The sequence below is a fragment of the Gopherus flavomarginatus genome, chromosome 4, assembly GCF_025201925.1.
Source record: "Gopherus flavomarginatus isolate rGopFla2 chromosome 4, rGopFla2.mat.asm, whole genome shotgun sequence".
In the NCBI taxonomy this organism is placed as follows: domain Eukaryota; kingdom Metazoa; phylum Chordata; order Testudines; family Testudinidae; genus Gopherus; species Gopherus flavomarginatus.
In genome coordinates, this window is record NC_066620.1 from 160,160,072 (window position 1) to 160,181,039 (window position 20,968).

Consider the following 20,968-nt stretch of genomic DNA (forward strand, 5'->3'; position numbering starts at 1 on the left):
TGAAATCTAGTGATTTTGTTCAGCTGCTTACTAAAGTAAGAAACCATTTAAGTATAGAATATTTATATTAATTAATTTGTAATTACTGGAAGTGCTCAAACAACTTCCTTATCCAACTCAGGAAGATACGAAGAATCATGTCTCCAGAAATTGTTACAAAGGAAACCACAACTTTTTTTTAATAACAATTTAAACTAAACAATCTCTTTAAGAGTTACTGAATTTTAAAAAGTTTGTTTTGAGAACTAACAACTTTTATATAAAGGACAGGACTGACTGGACTTGTCAAAAATGGAAGATCATTTCCTGTTGAACTCTAATAAAACTGAAGGACTATGTCAGATGAGGGACTGAATAAAAAGAAAGAATTAAAACTAACCTTAAAAGTTATCTGAAATTTTCCTGCCACTGAAGGACAAAGACAATTACAAGTGTGCTGCTTATTTGTTAAGTGGACTGCATATTCAGAAGCTGAAGGCATCAGCAAAACCAGCCCCTGAAGGCACAGAGTGAATGAAAAGAATGACTGCAGCCAACTTGAATCTAAATAAGCCTGAAAGCAGTGGTGCTTTTCCAAAATTTCAAGGAAACAGGAAGGGGAAGAGCATAAAACTCTGAAATAACTTACACACTCTGATACTTTTCTCAAATAGCAAGCACTCCTCTGCACATCTTGTCCATCTCTGCAAGTGTGCTATCACAGATAGCTACGAAGAACTAAGAACTCAAGAAGAAACCAACCCAAGGAAAACCTTCCCAAGACTTCAGCACGCACTGGTGTCTCCACTATGCTGCACTGAGGACTATGCAGGTGTCAGCTGCAGAGTAAACCAAAGTTTTGCACACTAACCACCCTGAATGGATGCCGCTGGCACAAACTAAAAGGTATATGTTAATGTAGTCCTGGGTGCACTCTGCAATTTACACCCCGATAGTACACACTATGGTGCAGTGTAGATAAGCCCTAAGAGATTGCTTAAGGGTTAGATTTAATAACTCTTGTAATGATTTTATGGGGATATGAAAACGTTGTTATAACTTAAGACGTCAACAGTTTCTCCTGTTAATCACCCGAATGGTTATGCCATGTATCCCTGGAGAGCAAACAGAGGTTCAACATTGGTACACAAAGAAATAGTTGGATTTTACTGGATTTAAGATTCTTAATATTCATTAATTTGCCCATCTTAAAACAACTCCTTACATAGCTTCTTCTATGTAACTGATTTAAATACTTCTAAAAATTTCATTGGACTTAGTTAAGATTCAGAGGGGTAGCCTTGTTAGTCTGGATCTGTAAAAGCAGCAAAGAATCCTGTGGCACCTTATAGACTAACAGACGTTTTGGAGCATGAGCTTTCGTGGGTGAATACCCACTTCCTCAGATGCATGTAATCTGAGGAAGTGGGTATTCACCCACGAAAGCTCATGCTCCAAAACGTCTGTTAGTCTATAAGGTGCCACAGGATTCTTTGCTGCTTTTAGTTAAGATTGTTTATTTTGCCCAATTATAAACTATTTAGGTTATCAGTGATGTACCAAACAGGATCCACCTGCCCTTAAATAGAATTCTTTTAGCCATCTAACCATCTATAAACATTTTTTGTTATCAAATGAAACCAAAACTGGACTCACAGGAATTTTGGGAAATAAGACCTTGGTTTCAATTTACTAAGAGAAAAGTGTCTTACCAAAGGCGAGCTCACTCTCAAAGGAGTAATCTCTGTTAAAAGCTCTCCACAGGGGCATGCAGAAGAGATTGTAACAGAAGTAACCAACAATTTTTGTGTTGTCTAGGTTGATGTTTTCTTTTCCTTGCTTTAATAATAAATTTTCCACAATTAACAATTGTGATTATTTTGCTTAGCTTAAGTTGTGGTGTCTCCAAAATAAAACATCCAAATAAACTAGGTAGGTACAGCTACTGTAGGCTTGCACTGTCAGTGTCTATTAAAATTTTTAGGTTCATCTGTGCCAATTATCACCAGCTTTGTGTCTTCTGTAACTTAATCTTACTTATTGAATATCCCCAGTAATGTGTATATATAATCATGATATGTTATACCTAACTGAAATGTGTTAAAGTAATAACACAGATTAATGCACAAGTCTCTAGGTCAAGAACCAATATAATCTTTAAATGTAGTGTGATTTTTTTTTTACATTTACAGTACATTTATCACCCTGAATTTTCTACTAAAACAGAATATTTTCCAGAGGTATTCCAGCAAAAGAATATGGTTTAATATGCCATTTGCATAGCTTCTATAAAGTATACATTTTGAGAAATTCTGGCATGTATTTCACAAACCTGCAGATGTAGTTATTGAAGTCCTGATCCAGCAAAGTACCAGAGAACATACTTAATTACTTCACTGGGACCACTCATGTATTTAATGCAATGCTAAGCACATCTCTTGCTGAATCAAGGCCTAATTGATACAAAAATCACAAACCTTCAAGATCCTGAGCTTGTACTATGAGCTACTGAGAGCCCCCAGTTCAATTGACAGTAATCTGAGATGAGGGCATGTAGCATCGCCAGAAAAGATAGTCTGTAAAAAAACTGAGTATCTGTACACATATGTGTAGGAATTGGCCCAGCTCTTACATTTTCAGTCTACGGTTCCTGCTGTGCTGAAGTACAGTATCTAAATGATGAATGCTGTTGCTAATATAATGGGCCTAAACTTGCTTTTTCTGGGCACCTAAAACTCCCAGTGAAATCCAGATGCACAAAGGATGCAGGACTGAGCCCAACTGTGATATTGATGAGTCCCCATTAGCCAATAACACTACTCAGGATTTTAGTTCTTTTACCCCCACTTATATGTCAGTGTGGGTATGGATGGCAAATACCTCAAGCATTAAAATGTCACTCCAGTTTGAACATGATTGTGGATTTATTCCCTTTTCCCACCAGTGATTACTTGCTTTTGTTTGCTTTACAAATAACTTCACAGCTTTCACAAACTCTCATAAAAACTTCCTTTTGTTATCACTTCTACTATTGCTGTCTACAGTCCTTGTAATAAAATTTTAAAAGGTTTTAGATTTTAATTATTCTATATTAATCACAGAGAAAAATATTAACTGCAGCCACAGTATATCAGGATATTATAATACAAAGTCAATTGTAATTACCTTTGTAATTAATATGAAACTACACAGTACAGAGAATGACGAGTACATGTGGCACCTTAGAGACAAAGAAATGTATTTGAGCATAAGCTTTTGTGGGCTAAAGCCCACTTCAGCCGATGCATGCTTGTTAGTCTCTAAGATGCCACAAGTAGTCGTCCTTCTTTTTGCTGATACAGACTAACACAGCTACCACTCTGAAACCTACATAGTGCAAAATCTTATCAATTTAAAAATATTTAAATTCCTTTGGTTCATTATGATTTCCTTGGCTGGCATAGCCTGAGGTGAAATTTGGATGTTGAGGCTTTGTGATGCAGTATTCCTTTTGTATTAATAGCAGTACAGCACTAGCACCCAAAGGGCGGGTGGAAAACCAAAAGGGAAAAACTATTTCCAAATCAACAAGTCCAGTTGTGCCTATATCCTATCAGATAAGATTGTCTCTGGAGGACTGATCCCACTGAATCTGATTCATGTTCAAATTGGAGTGAAAGCGCCACTGACTGCCATGGTGCATGATCAGGCTCACAGAGCATTTTATATATGAGAACTGTACAATAAACAGTATGAACCAAAATGGGGAACTGAAACAACGCACACTTAAATGCAAAAATCTAGTCACTGACTAGGTAGCCACATCCATTACACATTAGGGGCCTGAATATCAACTATGTATTAAAAGACACTGCAACTCTTACTCACACAAGTAGTCCTTATAGAAGGCACTGTTTTGCTATTAATAATATTTTCATCTCTTCTACTGTTGATGACAATGTATGTTCACACCCATAATACACAGGAATAGACTTTTCTATCCTTGCACTCCCTGTGTTTTATTTTTTCAGAGTGAATTTTCACTCTTCTTCCCTGTCCAAAAGTGTAGCCATCCAGTCAGCACTCAGGTTATTTCTCAGTGACCTGAAACAAGAGTATCATCCCCAACCCATCTGCAAATTCAGATATTCGGGGCTTTGTCTTGGCTAGCAGGGGAAAGAAAACACTTGGCCCCTTTAAGAATTGTAACTCTCCTTTCCCTGTCATGGGGGGCAGTATGCTGTGGCTGATTTGTTGGACAGAAAGTTGCAGCATAAGCCTATTGGCTCCTGTGCACCCAATGGGAATGCTTGTAAGTAAGGCTTTAAGAAAGCGGTGATTGTTTGGTTCAAAAGTTGCAATCACAGTTTTTTAAAACAGCGGTTTTGGTGCAGTGGGCCTGGCCCATGCTACCTGGCGGAGGCAGAAAAAAAGTTTAACTACCTGTAACTGTTGTTCTTTAAGATGTGAGCAGCAGCCCCATGCACCAGAGAACTTTGCCTAGCCCCTGTCCCTGGCCATATAAGGGCTGCAGTACTCTGACCACCTCAGTTCTTTTGTACCGAATATCAAAAGAACGGACTCTGATACAGAGGGGTCAGAGGGTGGGTTGTGGAAACCATGTCTGCATCATATGTTGAAGAACAACAGTTACAAGTAGGTAAGCATTTTTTCTTCCTCAAGTACATTCAGCCTTGTATTCCATGCAGATGGCTTCCATGCAAGTACTCGCAGGAGGAGGGGCTCGGAGTCCATTTAAAGAAGGACTGAAGAATTGCCTTCCCAAATTTCCATCTGATCTGGATGCAACTGTAATGGCATAATAGTTTGCGAAGTATGCACATGGGTCTGAATGGTCGCCCTCCAAATCTCTAATATAGGAATGTCATTTAGAAATGCCATTGATGTAGCCTGAGATTTTCTGGAATGAGCTCATACTGTTTGAGAAGGTGTAGCCTGGGCTACTTCACATGCTATCATGATACAGGAAGTTATACACCTGGAAACTGTCTGTGAAGAGGTTGCTTGCCCCTTCATTCAGTCCACATACAAAAAAAATAGACAAGATGAGGAATGGAAAGGTATAGTTCTATCCAGATAAAAAGAAAGATCAATTTAGAAAACAGATGTAGCTAAAGCAGTATAATCCCCTAGTGTGGACACAGTTATAACATTATAACAGTGCTTCCACTGGTATAACTTATTTTGGTAAGTGTAAGTTTAATTGTCTAGTCTGTTAGAGTTTAACTATACAGGAAATTACTGTGCAGAAAGCCACGGTGTGAATCTACAATGGACCAGCTCATGCAGTCCCATGCTAATATTGCTACAGTATAGTGAAAATTCCCAAGTGCAGCTTGGCATAGTACTTGAAAGCTTTGTACACCAAACTACACTCTGGGACTTTACCTGTGCTGTAACAGAGTCAACACAGGATCGTGCTGCACAGCAAGCTGTAGAATCACATCCTGGCTTGGCACATGGTAACTTGCCATGTAGAGAGGCCCTTATTGAATCATAGAATACCAGGGTTGGAAGGGACCTCAGGAGGTCATCTAGTCCAACCCCCTGCTCAAAGCAGGACTAATCCCCAGACACATTTTTACCCCAGTTCCCTAAATGGCCCTCTCAAGGATTGAATTCACAACCCTGGGTTTAGCAGGCCAATGTTCAAACCACTGAGCTATCCCTCCCCCAACTTTTATAGTTAAAGTGGTACAAAACCGGTGTATAAAACAGCACTTTCATCTGACAAGCATCCAGTAGGTTGCTCCCCTCCAACCTGTCTCACAGAAAAAGGACTTACAAGCTAAGAGCCCATGGGAAACTTTAGAGATGACACTGAACCCAATAAGAGCTCCAGAATCCATACAGAGTAAGAATTGCCACATCTTGGACAGTCTCTTGCCTCATCAAAGGATTATATAAGGAAGAGTGTGGAGAATTCACTTTAAGACTGTTGAAAATTTTAGTTTGATTAAAATAAGTATCTTAAAAGTTAACTTGCAGGATCATTGCTAATTCTTGTGAGACCTTAGGAAGCTGGAATTCAGAGCTAAGAATAATTTCATCTAAAAGATTTTTCTTTACAAGAACAAGGAGATTGGCTTAAAAGAAACCCTAAAAGAAGTATTTTAAAGCATTTTGATATTTTAAAATCAATCCTTTTAAACTAGGGACTAACTTCTGCTTCCTTTGAAGAAGCTACTGAATTCAAGAGCTCTCTGAATCTGAGGAGTGTATGTATGCATAATCATTTGATTTTACCTTTGAATGTTCAAATAGTCAAGCAGTACCTTTAGACAAAGATAACCTCTTTTCCTTTGAGAATTAGAGAATTAGAGGTACTGGAAGAAATCTGATATCTGACTGTTGTCTGTTGTAAAGAATTATTGTTATATTATTGCTTACCCTTAATCATAATTTACATAAATTGCTTGCAAGACTGTATTTAGTATTTCTTATATGACTAGAATATCTTGTGCATTCAGACTTGATTCACAGATCCTCTTTCAACTGCTGATTATATAAATTGTCTGCAGTGGCTGAATAAAATTGATTTAAAATAACAAAAAGTGTCTTGATTTGAAAGAATTGTCTAAAGTAAAAAGTATACTGTGAAAAGAACTCAGTATTACATTAGTAAGCTAATGCTCCCTGGCTCAGTCAAAAAGGGGGTTATCAATATTCATTTCATACAACTATTAATTATTAATATTAACTAAAGTTATTACTTCAATCTAATTTGCTACATTCTCTCTAAAATCAGCCGGCATGCCCTGTATTTGTAAATTCCCCTCCCTCCTTCATGCTTACATTCACATGATTTAGACGTGTTATACTTTCTACCCTCATACACAATATTACAAAAACACACTTTACATGGCCGCTGGGAAGAAGTTGATGCAAATTATTTTAACTCATGAAGGTGGGGGTGGGAACATGGATTGGATGAGTTTTCTCTGCTCTTCCATTTGATAAGCAAGCTTTGCACATAAAATGTTGGTTTGTATAGCACCACAGGCTACTGAACTATTAAAACTAGAAGGAGCTGGCAGCTAGCATACACACATGAGGACAGGAAGCTAACCTTTACCTCAAATCAGCAACAGAATGCCTTCTCTTTTTCTTGTCTTCCATATCCAATTTCTTTTCACTGTGCCCCGTTTGGTCATCTAATTCCCATGATATCCTTCTTTCTCTTTTGCCATCAGTTTTGCAGATCTCTAAGGACTTTGACCTTTCCATAGTCATAACATGCAGGCATGCAAAATTAAATGTAGATAACTCAAATTGAAAATAATGAACTACAGATGCTACATCTAGATTCACTCGATGAAACACTTTTCAACATTACATTAAAATGACTTTAAATTTCAGTAAGAAACACTTTTTGAATGACTACAGTAACCAACTGTAAACTACATCTGAAAAGGAATTATGGGTTATTTAATTTTAAAGATTTCATACCGTAGGATCTGATTCATTATAAGTATGTGATAAAGAGGGAAGTCTGAAACAGTGATACAGTTTGTTCTAAAAATATTAATAATTAAGTAGTAAGGGTCTGATCCTGTAACATTTACTCATGTGACTGGTCTCATTGACTTCATTGCGCTTATATCCACAAGGAACATTCACATGAATAAGGACCAGACTCTGCAAAGATTTGTGCATGTGAATAACTTTAATCATGGGAGCAGTCTCACTTAAATGAGTAGGTTTGCTAACTTCAGGAAAGTTAGTCATGTGCGCAATTCTTGCAGGATTTGGCACAAAGAGTTGAAGAGGGTAAAAAGGTTGGTAATTATTGATATCACAAAATTGAGTCTAATCATAATGTCTGATCCTGCAATTCTGGCATGAAATCCTGCCCTGCTCAAGTCAGTGGAGCCAGAATTTTCCTCTGATACCTCCCACTAGTTTTAATGAGTGTTTCAGGAGGGCAAGATACTGAAGATCTGATTCTCAGTTTGGAAGAATAGCAGTTCAGATTAAGAATATTTTTTTCAAATGCTTTAAAAAAAATTCCATATTTTTTACTGAACAACACTGTAACTATAGTTACCTTATAATTATTTTATGGTTTGTTCATTGAACTATAATATAAGAAGAGACCAGTTCTGGGTGAAGCCTGGACAAGGAAGGCTCCAGCTCCCTGCCCTAACCAATGTAACCTGGCATGGTCAGAGGTCAATATTTCCCAGATCTCTATGAAGGACTAGTGCTTATATTATGGACTTTAAGACGAAGTAGCTATGTTGAGTTGAGATTTGTTTTTGGTTAGCCCCACAAGGGGACTAGCCGGTGTGCTGTGCCGGAGAAGCAGACCATTGCAGAACCAAGACACAGGAGGGTTACTAGAGAGGAAGAATCCCTGCAGTGCCACTTCCTGACATGAAGGGGGGCTCTAAAGGTGAACACACACCATAATGCTCCCACTGACTTCAGTGCAGCTTGATCAAACCCCGTAGTGAGGAGCTTTAGCGAAATGGAAAAACAGTGTTTGCAAGATATTTTAAACATTATTAATTTTTTCAACTGAAAATAGATCTTAGCTAATCAATACCATGACATGTTGGCTATAATTTTTGAGATACAGAAATAATAATCTTATTCACATGCCCTATAGCTTCACAGGCATAGCCAGCCAGTTATGTGTTCCTTCATATGAAATAGGAAAGCAAAACATTAACATAACATGTAAATAACGAAAACAATAATATTAACATAATCATTTATTCCTCAGACAATTTCTGGTTATATACCAGTGTTTACAACAAAATAGGTTTAGTTTAAAAATAATCTCAGGTTCAGATTTGAATCATGCTCAGTATAGCATGAACCTGTCCTATAATTCCTATTGTACCAAAAGGTGTATTCATATCCTATTGATACACTTGTTGTTCAGACATCTAAAAGAGACACTGACTGAAAGTAAATATAAGGAAGCCAAGTTTATTCCTCATTTAGGGCCACATTCTACTACCCTATGTTGAATAGTACTTTGCACCCCAAGTAGTCTCAAATAGTTAAATCTGGCTCTTAAAATCATAGATTTACAAAAAAGGTAATCAGATTTTTAAAAAATCTACTGTGAAAGAGAACCAGCTTCTGGAAGTAAAAATTAGTCTCCTTAAACAGATCCAATTTCCACTCAAGATTTGTGTTCCAAAGTGCTGTAGCACTCGTAGTTATAAAAATACTACAAAATGATCTGTGTTTGAAAAAAATCGAATAAAATGAAAGGAAATAGAACCATTGATTAGGTTGCCATATGAACTCCATAAAGTGGAAATCTAACAACTGAAAGAATTTATCAATACTTCTAGATAAGTCCTATTTGTATGGTAATGAGATTAAATTATGGCCAAAACACAGCAAAGGAGATTACTGATGCTTAAGGCTACACAGATACATCTAAAATTCTCCCTATCTGCTGGGGGCAGTGTGCGTTTGCATGTGCCCACACGCACATGTACACTCACAACAAAGACACACTGAGAGAAAAAGTTAACTATACATATTGATTTATTGGTAAAATAAAGAGGCAAATCTGGCAACATTTAATGATTTTTATTTTGCGTTTTTTTTTTTTTGGTGCAAAATTAAATCCTTTTATGGAAAATGCAAAGTGCAGCAACAGTACTATGGGCAGCAAACTGACATACTACCATTTAGACACATTCTGAAGAACAATTCTTTTCCTTTACACACACTCAAGAAACAGCCCTTCACTTATGCAGTTGTTTGATGGTCCTGTAATTTCCCTTTAAACCATAGCTAGTTGACTTTCCTCTCTAATAACCCTGACCTGTTAGGTAGACAGTTCTCTCAGCTGCCTTTGATCTTAATAGAAATAGGCCCGTTAGTCATGATATTGCATGGGCACCTGGGCAGCGTCAAGACCTCTGTGGCAACACAAACTAAGAAATTAGGCCCCAGTCCACCATAGCATTTAAGCACATGTGCAACTTTAAGCATGTAAGTAGTACCACTTAAGTGCTTTGCTGGATCAGAGTTTAAAGTACTAATTTCCAGCTTGCTCCAAGTTTGGGCTTCTCCTTACACAAATATAAAAATTTGCTCTTGCCCTGTCTGAATTTTTTGTTTACCTGTTTAAATGGATGGATGCCAAGGTGGAAAAATATGTTCATTTCACAAAAGATTTAGGATGACCACGTGTATGTTTATGTGTGTGTGTGTGTGTGTGTGTGTGTGTGAATAGATATATAAAAATATCATATATTTTAATATATTTTAATATATAAAAATATAATATATTATATATAATATATATAATAAAAATAAAACAAGAAATATAAATATTTATGATATATATGTATAATAGAATATATATATACACACATATATATATATACACACACATATATATATATTCTATTATACATATATATCATAAATATTTATATTTCTTGTTTTATTTTTATTCTTATATTTTATTTTTACACCAAACAAGGAGATTTTATACATTTAAAATAGCATCATAAACTCACCTGATTCTGCCCCTAGGGCGCTCAGATTGCTCTGACATAAAGCTTGTGCTGCTGAGGCGTGAGGCACTGCTGGTACGGGAAATGGCTGACACATCACTGACATCACTATCTGATGATTTGGCAGAGACGTTATCACAACTTCTGTACTGATCTGTTTGTATGTTATACTAAAGATTAAAAAAAGAAAGTATGAGGTTTCTTTTCAAAATGTGAAATATATTCAAACAACAAATGATGAGGACAATTCTTTTAAACTCCTGAAATAGCCAACAAAGTCCCCAAAACTTTAGAAAAGTGTATATATTTATAATAATGTCTTGAAAAAACTGAAAATACTATAGGTTACTTCAAGCAGATGGGCTCCGTCATGTATGGCTGAGATGAAAGAACTGAACTGTGATGCATGGAACACTTGAATATTTTCTTTGTTATTTAGTGCACCAAATTATGATTTGTACAAATAAAATATTTTATTTACCTCTTGACATTTCTGTGGTGTCTGTGCAACTGTCTAGGGCTCTTTTGAAGTTTTTATATGTGCCAAAGATGGATACATTGGGATGTATCAAAAGAAGATCATGGATTGACAAATCCATCCTCGCTAATAATTAATAAGTGGTAAATTACTTGATATTTGAATCCTTTACCTTACTCTGAGAAAAGGTACTTGAATAAATTGAAAAGTTCATTGATTGAGCACAGTAGCTAAAATAATGTAACACATACATACCAATGTCATTTTGTGATCTACTTGTCTATTATTTTGAGAAAACACAAGCAAGAAAAATAGCGTTTAAAATGATTTCCAGGATATTTGATCATAGAATACTAATGGAAGATGAAGCCTCTTTTAGGCTCTGAATCAGAATTTTCATGCTGCTCCATCTACTTTATGTTAAAAATCACTCTCTTCTGATTGTCAGTCCTCATCTGACTTTATGGGAAAGCAATGAAGAAATTTCCACCCAATAAATCCCTTAACTGCTTTTCATTCTGTGGTTTTACCAAAGCAAGACTTCCTTTTTAAAAACAACAACATGACACATCCACAGGGTTTCAGTCAAGTTTGAAAATCCAATGTGTTGAGCTCAGGGCACTTAAGGATGTCATTTTTTAGATTTCTGATAGAAATTCACGGTGTTGGGAGTGGGGGAGGGGAGAGGCAGGGGGGAAGGATGGCCAGGTCAGTTTGTGGAGTGACTTTGTAGTTTCTGCTTTTAGATGTGAAAAGCGTCATGGTGGGTGACAGACACTGTCCGTGTGGGCTGTCATTAGCTCATGCACTAAATGCACCTTCTCCTGTAATTTGTGGGTATTGGAAAAAGAGGACCCAGAGTTGCAAGAGTAAACAGGAATCCAGAATTCAAGGCTGAAGGAAACTCCTCCCCCTCATTCTCTGTCAATCACATACAAATCTTCTGGTAAGAAAGGGAAGGAAGAATAGATAATAATTTGTTGCTTGAGCCTCTGTGATACAAGGTAGGTTTCTTAAATATATTTGAATCATATTTCTCAGATACTTTATAACACTAGTGCACTACAATCAGATTGTCGAATGAATTCGATGACAATCAGGATGAGTCATTTTCACCAATATTCAATTGTACTGCACACATCCTGAGTGTTGCTAAGGACCAGCAGCTCCAAAAGGTATCAATGGAAGTTGCATGTCCTTAGTACTTTTCAAGATTAGACTCTATATATTTTAAACCCATGTGCCTCATATTAAGCACTTACTGGTGTTATATAAGGAACTGGTAACTGCTTGAGGGTTTTAGTGATTGAATTTCCTTTGAATTTCTTTTGCCTTATGCTGATTTCTTCCATTTGAAAATTAGAAGTCTGTTATTAGGCTCTTGTTCTTCAGTAATCTGTGATCTACACTATGCATGTGTGTACATATGTATAAACAGACATGTACATATTTTCAAGTATGTGCACATATGCACACACACTCTTATACACACCGACTATCTACAACTTTCCAAATGCCATATCTGTGAAATACCTTTAGAGAGCCAACTCCTAACAGCAAAGCTGTATACAGGGAATGGTAGAAGTCAGAACTACAGAAATCTAGCATTGAGGGATGATTTCAAAAATTGTGGATTCCCCACCCCCCACCTTAGCATGCCACATTTTACTTTTATACTCTTTTTGTTTTGTTTGTGAGGAGAGAAGCGAAAATTAATACTTCTCTGATTTTCTTTCAGTCACACAAGCATTTGCCTATCAGCAACATTAGTTAGAGTATAAAAACAGAATAATAGAATCATAGGGTTAGAAGGAACCACGAGTGTCATCTAGTCTAAGCCCAAGATGCAGGATTTGTTGTGTCTAAACCTCCCAAGACAGATGGCTATCCAGCCTCCTTTTGAAAACTTTCAGTGAAGGAGCTTCCAGAACCTCCCTAGGCAGTCTGTTCCATTGTCCTACTGTTCTTATAGTTAGGAAGTTTTTCCTGAGAGTTAATCTAAATCTGCTATAGTGTAGCTTGAACACACTGCCTCTTGTCCTGCCCTCTGTGGCAAAAGAGAACAACTTTTCACCATATTTTTATGGCAGCCTTTCAAGTATCTGAAGACCACTATCGTCACCTCTTAATCTCCTCTTTTCCAAACTAAACATACCCAGTTCCTTCAGCCTTTGCTAATATGGTTTGCATTCCATCCCTTTGAACATCTGTCACTCACCTCTGGATCCTTTCCAGTTTTCCACATCCTTTCTATACATTGGTGACCAAAATCAGACACAGTACTCCAGCTGAGGCCTAATCAGTACTGAGTAGAGCAGTACTGTCACCTCCCGTGACTTGCATGCTATATTGCTGTTAATGCAACGAAAATTCCTTTTGCTTTTTCTGCAACAGCATCACATTGCTGACTCATGTTGAAGCTGTGATCTATCACAAATCCCAGATCCTTTTCAGCAGTGCTGCTGCTAAGCCATTTCCCCCCATTCTGTATTTGTGCATTTGGTTTTTCTTCCCTAAGTGAAGCACTTTACATTTGTCTTGGCTGAATTTCATTTTGTTGTCTACAGCACAGTTCTCCAATTTATCAAGATCCCTCTGAATTTTAGCTCTACTCTCCAAAGTATTGTCAACCCTCTCCCCCAGCTTTGTGTCATCCAAAAACTTGATCTGTATGCTCTCTATAGCTACATCCAGGTCATTAATAAAGATGTTCAACAACACCAGACCCAGAACTAAAATGTATTACATCTAAAGGTTTTTATCCCGTGCTTGTAATGTCAGAGCTTTCTCAATTTTCACTACTGTGAACCAATCCTGTTTGCAAACCAATTTATGAATCAAACACTGAAGGGTTCATACTGACCACTGTGTGATCCAGGGACAGCTATATAATTGCTTGGGAATTTCAGTCTATAATTGGAGTTTGTGAGAAGGGTGTTGGTGGTTTGTGTAAAAACAGCTGAGAGAGAGAGAGTGTGAATTCCTGCAAAAGGAAAAGGACAGAAAAAGCACTGGGTTGGCAAAGGTGAATTTTCAGCTCCAATCTGTAGTGAAACCAGCAAGGCCCTGAGCGGAAACATGGGAAGAGACGAGTAATAGCTTGGAGTACAAAGAATCACACAAAATTAAATGCCATTACATTTTCCTCCCATCAAGCTCACATTTACAGAAGCTCAATGCAATAAGTTGTGGGAATGAATTCTCTTCTTACTGTAGTAAAATGCAACACTCACAGAGGCTCAAAAATTGGACAACTGCCCCCTCAGTCCAAATTCTGTTACAAACTTAGGTCCTCAACCTGCTCTTATTGATGTTCACGGCAAAACTCCCATAGAATGTAGCAGGTGCCATCTAAAAAGTATGGAGAGCCCTAATCTTCCCGACTTCAACTGAAAGTGAAACTTTGACCCTATTTAAATAAATGGCAAAATTCCCATTGACTTCAATGGGGCTAGAATTTCACCCTGAATGTTTGTTTAAGCCAAAGCAAGGAGTGATTTCCCACAGGCAATGCTATAAAAACATTTTGTTTAAAATATAAATGTAAGTTCTCATTCCAATCCAAGGATTTATACTCTTAGCATCTTCAACAGGATAAATAGCCCACAAATGCCTTTTAGAATTTCCTCCTTTTCTCAAAGCAATCCTACCAGGATAGGAGTGGCAGATCTGTTCTCTCAATCATGATTTTTCTGCCCAGGATTGGACTTTGAGGAGCAAATAAAGTTTAAAGTTAGTAAGTTCTTTTTCATGTCCTTTGAAAACCTTTTTAACTAGCTACAATGTGACAGTGGATCCCTTATGCAAGCGTAAACTTTGATTTTCTGTTCAATAGGGAGACTGGGTCTTCTCTAGACTGATGGAATAGGAAACCCAGGTTGAGACATTTGATGAGTTACCACTAGCACAATAACCTTCCCCTGTCTTTCTGCTTTTCACTTGGATGAGAGTCTTGCTTCTGCCTGATACCAGATAAGTTTTCCATAGTTCCCAGCACATATTCTTAGTCTAGCTGCTCAGTGACCACTGATATTCCACACTCATCCAAAGTCTCTCAATGCATTTTGAACATAAGTCTCTTTTACTCCATGTTTCCATATATTAAAGAGCAGCAGGATCTCAGGAGTGGCTCAAGTGTGTTGGTTTCCTGGACTGCAACACCTTTATTACACATCACTGGAATGTTGTGGTCACGTATCTTTTCCTCAACCTTGGGATTTGTCCATCTTTCCTCTTTTGCCATCTATGTTTCTCTTTTAATATACACTGACTATATTCCTTTCTTTGCTTTGGTAACAGTAGTCTTAAGGAATCTCAGTGTTGTATGATTATGCAGGTATACAGTGGCCAGGGCTGGATGGAATGTCAGAGCAGCTCAAGGGTGGTACTTGTTGCGTCCTAGTGACTGCCCTATAAAAAAGGTGTAAGTACTGCTACTGACATTAATAAGGATTCTCTACTATTCCCAAGTGACAGAGGTCTGCATTTTAAAGCAGACGATTCTATTCCTTACGCTGCATGGACATAGTTTAAATAAATATGGATTTATTAGAACACATACAGCCAAAAATATCCCCCCAACACTCAAGCCCCACCAGAGGAAATCACAAGCCATTTTAGAAAACACTCTGCCCGAGAATCATTAGCTTCTATGTGAGATACTCCCTGCACTATGGAAGTCCCCTTAAATGGAGCTTCCAGGAGTGGCTCCAGGCTAGGCATTCGTTGCCAAGCAGTAGTGCTGGAACATTCTAGATAGTGGAGGTGTTGAGAGACATTGAACCAAACTGTAAACCCTGTATATCATGGGAACCACTTCAAATTAGGGGGTGCAGGAGCACCCGTATTTCCAGCACCTATGTTGACAAGGAGCCCAAGAGGAATGAGTGGCCTTAGAGCCAGTGCAGAGGCACAAGGTCCAAAACAGATGGCTTATTGCCTCCAGAGGATACCTTATGATCCTTGAGGGTCACTGAATTTTCTGTGTGAAGGAGAGAAGCAAGCATGGGTACTCTTTCCAAGAGAAAATTCACAGAAGACTCTGTAGGAGACCCTCGTAAAGCTTTCTCCCTCCCTTGGCCACTTCCCACAGGAGGGAGTAGTCTGGATTCAGAATTGCAATCAGTGGGCTGTGCAAGTGAAAACACTCTGTTCCGCTGTTCTTAATGAACTTCCCACACAGAAAAACCAAAATGAGTAAATTATATTGTTGCCAATCAAATGTCTTTTTTATTGTGCTTGAAAGGGTATTTTGCTAATGTAGGATAAACAAGATGAATGGAAGAACGACAGAAAAAGCTATATTCCACCCAGAAAGGCCAAATTTCAATGATTTTTAAAAAGTGATTTTTCTCAGTTAGGAACAGGAGTAAATAACACTTCCAACAACAGATATAACTTGAACGTTGTTTGTGAATATTATATTAATTCATTTAACAATCAGTCAATGCTATTTAGGTGAATACCATTATATTAGAGCAGGACACATGGCATTGCCCTACAGAGAAAAGTGCCATGGACTGAAAGAGATCCACTTATTACTATTATTTAAAATTTGGTAGAGAACCCCACTAGGGCCCAAGAGGCTAGGATAAATCTGCTATTAAGAAAGAAAGAAAGAAAGGTAAATACACAGTAATTTAGACACATTTTATAATGCCTAGTAATGCTCAGGAGCATTCTCCAGCAGAAATCTGAAGGAGTCTTTTATTCATGCAGAATCGCAATATGCTTTCAGCTGTCCAAGTGGACCCCAAACCTTATTTAAGAAAATCCATATAATCAATATGTTTCTTCTCACATTTTTAAATGGCCACAAAAGCAAAAAAAGAATCAAAGAAAGATATTTGTAAAGCTTCAATAAACTAAAGCATGAGAATTTTTTGCAACAATTATTTTTCTCCCAACCATATGTGGTACTTTAGGGTGTTTTTATTCCCAAAATGTGTTGCTCATCCCAAAAGCAGAATACAGTACTCGTTCTGATAACGACTTCTAGGCAATAGGTCTATTTTTAGTCATTAATAGTAACAAGGATGGGAAGTCCATTCCTGCTTCTGTGTAACAGCATTAGTTATAACTCCTGTTCTGGGTTACAAAAATATAGCGCTCTTTCAATATAACTATCTGAAGTGTAAACTTGTACTGCAGTTATTCTGTTCACTTGCCACCTATGGAGTAGCTCGCTCCTGTACTATGTCAGTGAAAGTAGAAAAAGGGGGTTGATGAACCGCAGATACACAACTTAAGTAGAAATAATGGAGACACAAACTAAAAGAATGTTCTTGCTGGATTTATTCCAGTTCTGTTACTGGGATGTTAATATTTTCTTGGTTAAAGGGCAAATTTCACAGATCATTTCATTAATCTTTTAGTGGGATCAAAGCTCACTTCTACTTCTTTCTCCTCATTCTCCCTACTACTATGGGATGTAAAGCGGCTTAGGATTCAGCTTCATAGTCAAGATCCTGTGGCTTTCCTGCAGCACACAATAAAGCTCACTGTATACACCAGCCTTTATGGAGCCTCTGTGCGTGGCATGCAAAGCTGTGAACACAGTTGCTCAGTTCACAGCCCTTCTGTAAGGCTTCTCTATATCATAGGTACTTATATGGTCCTCATTACAATAGTATCTAAGTGCCTCGCAAGCTTTATCCTCACAAAAACCCTGTGAGGTAGGAAAGCATTTTATCCCCATTTTACAGATGTGGACCTGAGACACAGAAAAACTAAGTGACTTGCCCCGGGTCACACAGATCTGCCAAATCCCAAGCTAATGGCCAATCCACCTCTCCTGGAAGACTTAAACTATAGACCAAAATCTACGCAGCCTGGTCCTAAAATAAAGCCCCTGCTAAATGTCATATCTCCTTTTCTGAGCTGGATATGACAAGTGCTGCAGCTTTCCTAAAGATTAAGTCTTAACCCATGGCTTCAATGAAAAATAAGTTTACGTTAAACAAAATGCTTTCAAAATACTCCAAGCGTTAACTGAGCTAGCAGTGTACCTAAATCTAGAGTGGCGTCCTTTTAAATGATTACTGTAAAGCTCTCATCAGTAGCAATCTAGAATAAACACCTCTTTTAAAAATGTGTTGTGCGTTGACTGGAACAAGAATAGCTTTGGAGTTTGTGCATATGTGGAGTATGTAATATTTGTAACAAATGCATATTAAGATCTTGAATCAAATTCTTCTCTCATACTTGCGTATATCCAGAATCACATTATAGAAGGGCCTGTGAGTGTCCCACATGCAACAAAAATGTAGCATTAACACAAACATATTATAGTTGTTCTGGGGACAAAAGCCCTACTGATGTTTAGATAATATAGGGGAAAATGAGTCAAAGAATTCTTTAATTTTTTTTTTAATTTCCTTTCATTAGATTCACAGCAACATTTTCTTTGTTTTTTCATTTAATCCTTTCATGTAAATTGTGGAGTTTTTCCATTTCAACTGGAGCCACTAAGGAGCTGAATCAGCATCTACATGGCTTCCAAAACAGCTTGAAATTCAGAGTACAAAAGACAATCACAAAGAGAAGGATTATAGTGGTCCTCATGCAGAGATTTGCTTATTCACAGTATGTTTACTGAAAAATAGCAGGACTGTGATTATTCAAATACTAACACACTGCCTGGTTAATGGCTGAATACTGCGAATGTGCAAAATAACCATATAGTGAGAGTGAATGAGAATCCCAACACCAGAATGAAGAGAACTGCATGCTTGGAAAAAATGTACCAGTTTTAGCTCAGAACATAATAATGGCCATCCTACGTCAGATCAATGGTCCATCTAAGCCAGTATCCTGTATTCTTACAGGGGCTGGTGTCAGATGCTTCAGACAGAATGAACAGAACAATGCAATTAACAAGTGATCCATTCCCAGTCATCCAGTCTCAGCTTCTGCCACTCAGAGGTTTAGGGACACCAACAGAATGGAGTTATGTCCCTGACTATCTTGGCTAATGGACCTTGATGGAGCTACCTCCATGAACTTATCTGATTTGGAAGTTGTACAGCCTTGTCGCAGTCTGACTGCTTGAAAGAAAAGTAATTAACGTATAATACAAAGCATATTTTAAATAAATAGGGAAATACTTCTTCGCATACGGAATTCACTGCTGGAGATAATGATGCAGCAGAACACTGAGGATTTTAACAGCATTTAGATAATTCTGTGCCCAACAGAACATTTACAGTTATATATGGTAAGAGGGGAATAATCAAATCTCATGCTTTGGAGTGTCAATTGATTACTACAGGACCCGGGAAGGAATATTTTCCCCTATGTACAGCACCTCATAATTGGCCACGAGCTCACTAGGGAGAGTGGCTCATCTTTCTCTGAAGCAATAATTATATGCCTCATTGTCTCTACTGGTGGCGGGATGGGGGAATTGGTTTTGCTTTGAGATGGCAAACTATATGCTTGCAACTAATATGAACAATTTCTCTTTACATCTACTACTTCATCACTCACATTCAGAATTTTAAAATGTATATTAGATCACCTCAACAATTTGTCTTTACCCATAAAAATAAGTCCATCTTCTATAGCTTTCATTGTTTTTTGCTTTATACCATATTAATAAGATTTTTAAAGAACTCTGGTAAGACTGTTGAATATGGCCATCTCTTGCTAAAGACCACACTAGCTAGTCTTAAATTAAGAGCTATCATATCCCTTAATATGGTTTATCAGATATTTATCATAACTGGTATTAAATTGTCTAGTCCAGGGGTCGGCAACCTCTGGCACATGGCTCACCCTGGCGGGCCAGGCCAGTTTGTTTACCTGCCGCTTTGGCTGGTTCGGCCAATCGTGGCTCCCACATCCCTCACCTGCGCTGCTTCCTGCAGCCCTCATTGGCCTGGGTTGATGAACTGCGGTCAGTGGGAACTGCGATTGGCCAAACCTGCCAACACGGCATGTAAACAAACTGGCCCAGCCCGCCAGTGGCTTACCCTGGCAAGCTGTGTGCCAGAGGTTGCTGACCCCTGGTTTAGTCTATGGTTTCTTGTTTGTCTCACAAAAACTGCTGTAGACAAGGAAAGATTATAACTCTAGGGGATACGGCGAGTAGCAATCGATTTATCGGGGATCGATATATCGCATCTCATCTAGATGCGACATATCGATCCCCGAATGCGCTCCCTGTCGACTCTGGAACTCCACCAGAACGAGCGGCAGTAGCGGAGTCAGTGGGGGAGCCATGGACGTCGATCCTGTGCCATGAGGACGGGAGGTAAGTTGGAATAAGATACTTTGACTTCAGCTACGGTATTTCCATAGCTGAAGTTGCGTATCTTACATCGACCCCGCCCCCCCAGTGTAGACCAGGCCTAAGAGTCAATCTGCTTCCTGTACCAATATACATATCAGATTACAGTGGTTAAGGGTAATGAATTTCATCACTGAAGAATGCCTATAAAGTTAAAATGCTGAGAATGTGCCCTCCACAACCAGCATGCAAAGGGTTAGCTGGAAGAAAAAAAGCATTGTCCCTTTAGGAGCTTCTTACCAGAGGTGGAGAAAAGGGGAAAAGTTTACAGGGATGGACAAGAAGGACAGGAAGCAGTGGGGGCAGATCAGGAGAAGGGCACTATCCTTCCTGCTGACCAGAAGAGCATGTGTGTGTGGGGTATTTATACCTCATGCAGTCGTCAATAGGTCCTCTTTATCAGGATCTGGCTGCCAAGTGGTGGCCCCGGGGCATTTTGTCCTGGGGATAGCAAAGCCCAACCAGTTTAACCATAAGTGTTAATAAAGAGGTGAAGGAGAATTTGAGGGTTTTGGAGCAGTTTTTGTATCAACAGAGTGTCTTTCTGGAGAGAGAGGAAAGGATGACAAAGGCAGATTTAAAGGTTCATTCAGATGCATCATGAGGAATAGGTTTTGGAGTATTTTATCAAGATAGGTGGCATGCCCAGAAATAGCCCTCAGATTGGATACAAAAAGGTACAGTGAAGGATATACCGCTCTTGAATTCTTTCCCATTTTGGTAGCAGTA

At 38.2% G+C, this 20,968-nt stretch overlaps 1 protein-coding gene across 50 annotated transcripts in view; it reads right to left on the bottom strand.

Annotated features, from left to right (window-relative positions):
* The window catches only part of RIMS1 (regulating synaptic membrane exocytosis 1), a 528,602-nt gene that overhangs the window by 92,275 nt on the left and 415,359 nt on the right, over positions 1 to 20,968 (bottom strand). For 23 of the 50 annotated variants that reach the window (XM_050950547.1, XM_050950548.1, XM_050950583.1 and 20 more), the window contains 2 exons: positions 10,476 to 10,642; positions 7,055 to 7,198 (listed from right to left, as the gene is read on the bottom strand). The exons of 10 other annotated variants lie outside the window; for them this stretch is intronic. In XM_050950547.1, coding sequence (XP_050806504.1) covers positions 7,055 to 7,198; positions 10,476 to 10,642 — 311 coding nt within the window. The remainder of the gene's footprint in view (positions 1 to 7,054; positions 7,199 to 10,475; positions 10,643 to 20,968) is intronic. 17 more of the 50 variants (XM_050950597.1, XM_050950585.1, XM_050950578.1 and 14 more) reach the window with 1 other exon arrangement.